This window comes from Octodon degus, unplaced genomic scaffold (genome assembly GCF_000260255.1).
Source record: "Octodon degus isolate 3935 unplaced genomic scaffold, OctDeg1.0 scaffold00163, whole genome shotgun sequence".
NCBI lineage: Eukaryota > Metazoa > Chordata > Mammalia > Rodentia > Octodontidae > Octodon > Octodon degus.
In genome coordinates this window covers 2939873-2944359 of record NW_004524739.1, presented here as the reverse complement: position 1 = coordinate 2944359, position 4487 = coordinate 2939873, and the positions used below count along the sequence as shown (strand labels likewise).

The 4487-nt window shown below is 35.1% G+C and overlaps 1 protein-coding gene across 22 annotated transcripts in view; it reads right to left on the bottom strand.

Moving 5' to 3' along the window:
- Positions 1-4487, bottom strand: part of Epb41 (erythrocyte membrane protein band 4.1) — a 251748-nt gene that overhangs the window by 151151 nt on the left and 96110 nt on the right. For 20 of the 22 annotated variants that reach the window (XM_023703023.1, XM_023703011.1, XM_023703016.1 and 17 more), the window contains one exon: positions 2712-3189. In XM_023703023.1, the coding sequence (XP_023558791.1) occupies positions 2712-3189 (478 nt within the window). Of the gene's footprint in view, positions 1-2711; positions 3190-4487 lie in introns of those variants that run through there. The other 2 variants (XM_023703019.1, XM_023703020.1) reach the window with 1 other exon arrangement.

The following is a 4487-nucleotide window of genomic DNA, read 5'->3' as shown; positions in this document are numbered from 1 at the left end:
AATAAAAATAAATAAATAATTAAAATAAATAAATAAAAGTCCCTGGAGGGGTCAAGGAGATGGCTCAGTAGAACAAGCACTTGCCTGGCAAGTGCAAAGGCCTGAGTTCAATCCCTGGTTCTGCCAAACATAAAGAAAAAAATTAAAAAGTTAAAAAAAAAAAAAGTAAAAAAAAATCCATGAATAAGGGCCAGGGAATTTAGCTCACTGGTACAGCACCAGCCTGGCAAGTGCGAGGTCCTGAGTTCAATTTCCAGTAACAAAAAAAAAAGAAATAAAATTCACGAATAAAGACTGGTGAAATAACGTAAAGTAAATCACTTTCAGAAAATTCTTTTTTTTTTTTTTTTTTTTTTGTGGAATTGGAGCTATAACTCAGGTCCTTTCGCTTGCCAGGGAAGTGCTTTTTCCACTGAGCCATCTCCCCAGCCCCAGAAAATTCTGTATATGAGCTAGAAGTATAACTTAGTGTAGAACAATTCCCTAGCAAGCATGAGGTCCTGGGTTCCCAGCATCAAAAAAATAAATAAACTGAATAAAAAAGGACCACTTCACCAGACATGGTAGCCCACACATGTAATCCCAGAACTCAGGAGAATGAAACAGGAAGATTACTGCAAGTTCAAGAGCAGCCTTGGCTACACAGTGAGTTCAAGGACAGTCTAAACTACATACTGAGAAGCTACGCAGTTGAGACTACTACTTCTGAGATGCTGTCTCGAAAAAACAAAAACAAGACCAAGAAAGAAAAAGACCACGTAAATTCCACTACACATAGACAAATATGATTAGGCAAATAAGCTTTTATTCACAAGGTTCTGATCCAAAACATTTTAATTGTAAATACTAGTTTAAAAAACTTAAAAATTTTTAAAAAGAAATTTAAAATAATTTATTTCTTTAAATAATCCCTCAAAATTATAACAGTATTAATTTATTTTATTCATCAGGGACATATACATATATATAATTTATCTCAATTCTGAATTAAGTTTTGATAAAATCTGAATTTATTTATTTTTTCTGTATTTTTAGGGAAGGGTCTACAGGTATTCAGGATCTCACTGCACAGATCAGACTTGTAGTGATTCTCCTGTTTACAGCCTCCCAAGTGCTGGGATTACAGGTGAGTGCCACTATTCCCAGTCTTAAAATCTGAATTTAATCTAAAATTAATTTCATCCATCATCTGTTTTCATAGATTTTGATACAAATCTATGATCTCTGAACAAAAACGAAAATGGGTTTTTCTTTACATAAAGTGGGACAAAGCAATTTAAAAAAAACTTTTCAAAGTGTTAGGCTTCCTAAAAAATAATACAATTTAACTCTTTTGGTATTCTAAAAGTTAAATTAATGATATTAAGATAAGGGTTTACCTTAAATTCAAAGGTGTTTTATAAGAGCTGATATGGTAATACCTGACAATATAAGTATACAAAAAGCGTTTCTTTGCCTTTACTGTTCTTTATTTAATGAGAAATAACAGCAATATTTATTGACTATTATATTTCAGGCTTTTCATATTTATCTCTTGTAATCTTTACAACTGTGAAATGATGTGGTTATTACTCTTCCCATTGTATACAGAAGAAAACTGACAAAGTGCAAAGTGCCACTTCTGATTTGGCCTGTGGAAGGTCACTCCCAGATTGCACTCACAACTATTAACTATAAAGCGCATTTTGTTTTTAACTTTGTTTCACTAACAGCATGTGCATAATTACTACTTTATCCTAAATTTCACCATTAGCACTATAAATACAGAGGTACTACTTCCACAAATCATGTAATATTTTTAGAAAAATTTCATAAATCCATACTGCCCAAACCTTATAACTGTAATGGAAACATACATCAATTTAACAGTGCAGATAATGGTCACACGCTTCAGAACACTTTTTTTTTTTTTTTTGGTGGAACCGGGGATTGAACTCAGGCCCTTGTGCTTGCCAGGCAAGCACTTATTCTACTGAGTTATCTCCCCGGCCCCAGAACATTATTTTGAAAGTAACTATGTAGGTAATAAGGCTGACAACAAAATTCCAAAAAAATAGTTTGAGTTACAACACTAATATTTCCCATGGTTTTTTGGTAAAAAAAACTCCTATTTAGTTTAGCTGCACTGTGACAAAATTAAAGCCCTACACTAGTAAATATTACACAGGTGATATAAGTTCTAAACTTCCTCATCTATGTCTTATACTCCATAACAATATAATCTAGTTAGAGAAAATGACCAAAATAAGGTAGGCACGGCTCAAATCTATTTTATACCCTTGGATGGCCTAAATTCATCACATAGCTTTTATAGATATTTCTGTAAGAGGACCACATTAGCTGATTAGCTATCCCATTGCCAATAATTCCATCAAGATGAATCCAAAACCATCTCACTTCTTTTTTGACTTCTCATTAAAAATCGGGGCTTGTTCCGTTATTATAGCAAAATGATATATTAGCTGATTAAACTCACTTGATACTTGTCTTTCGTTTCCTCTTATTTGATTTATAGAGTATATTCTTTTAAAAATCAAGTTTCTGCTGACCACATTAATTTGTTTAGAGCAGAAACTCCAAAGCTTCATGCTATTTATTATCAATGTCCAACTCAATTAGCTGGTAAGAAATGAAACCACGTTTTTCATAAAAAAACAAATTATATAACCTGACCTCCTTGTACCCACCTTCCACATACTCACACGTCTTACCTGTGTTTCTGCACTGCTTAAGGAATGAAGATCCAAGGACGGATCTGTTTTGAGCTCGGGCTCAGGAGCTGCAATTGGGGCCTTTAAAATGATCTCTTCATCTAAGCTGGTTCCAAATTCTATCTCTTTCTGTCCTCTTTCACCTTTTTCTTTATCTGACTCTACCTCTTTGCCTTCTTCCTCAGAGACCTGAGATTTGGGCCTTTTGAGAAATGAGGAGAGCAATCGAGACAGGCCCCTGCCCTCTGACGTCCGCTCCTTGTTCCTGGTCAGGTCTTCATGGGTAGGAGTATCACCATTGGAGGTTTTCAGCTTCTGCTCACACTGATTATCTCCCTCAGCCGCTGCCTGGGAAGCCTCTTCCAGCTGAGTTTCTTGGTGGCCTGAGTTTGCGGCTCCTTCACTTTCCTCCTTCTGTTGCTGGTGCTGAGAATTCTCAGCCTCAACGACTAAACTCTTCTCTGTTGTCATGATTTTGCTAGTAAAAGAATGAAAGAGGAAGTGCTTATAAGAAAAAGAAATTACTTGTAGGCAAAAACCCTAAACTCTTAAAAAAGAAAAAAAAGAAAAAGTACCTAATTACTAAGAAACAAAATTCCAATCCATTAAATGTTAGATTTTAAAAATAAAACAAATGTGAAATTTTCCATTAAATGACAAAAATATTTTACCTATATACCTTGAATGAATTATTAATCCTTTGTATCACTAAAGATCCACACAGATTAGCTTAAAATAATACCCACTGAGGCCATCTAGTGAAATACATCATATATTAAATTTGATGCTCAAAATTATATACAGCAAATATAGTTTTATCCTTCCCATAAAAAGGATCTTATCTGTATTTTGTCCTTTTGAGGTTACCAAGCTGAAGGAATAAGATTTGCAGGAATTATTCTCTGCAAAAGTCTCCACATTTCAAGAAATGATTAAATGTAGGTTTCCCAAGTCTTCACTTCTCTTCTTTATATTTCTTACAATGAATGGACTTCTCTACTGAGACCATGTGTAAAAGAGAAAAGGGACTTAAAAATTAATGAAAGGAAAAAATGGAAACAATTCTATAAACAAAGAAGAGGAAGAAGGGTGGAGGGAAATGAGGAAAAAAAGAATTACGATATAGTATGTACAGGTACAAATTCTGTATCATGAATGTGAGTACCATATGTGGCAAATATGCGCTTATAAAAAATTTAAAAAGAATATGTATAGAATTTTGACCATTTATCAGAATTGACAATGGCAATTATACAGTTAAGCACAACAGACTTTTAAGTTTTTAGGGCCAGCCAAATAGCTCAGTGGATTAAGGCACCTGCCGGGTTTCAATCCTGGGGCCTGCCTTGCCAGCTCCGCCCTTGGGGCATGCTGAGCCGGCAACTGAGACTGTGTGTGGTGGCACGCGCCTGTAATCCCAGCCCTTGGGAGGCTGTAAAACAGGCGGATCACTACGAGTACGAGTCTGATGTAGTAGTGAGACCCTGAATACCCTGTAGACCCTTCCCTCCCTTGCACTTGCCAGCCAAGCATTTATTCTACTGAGCTATCTCCCTAGCTCCCTAAAAAAAGTTGTTATACAACACCAAGTCCCCCACTCCATACTGGAGTGATCTCATTTCTAAGTTCTTTGAAACTATTTTTTCTTCTGGTAAACATGATTTGGAAAGCTTGGCATTTTTGAGACCAGGAAGTGAAACTATTAGAATAGGGAAAAGCAGAAAAACACAATAAAGAAAATTTTAAAAAGTAAATTTAGTTTTTGTGAATCAGCAT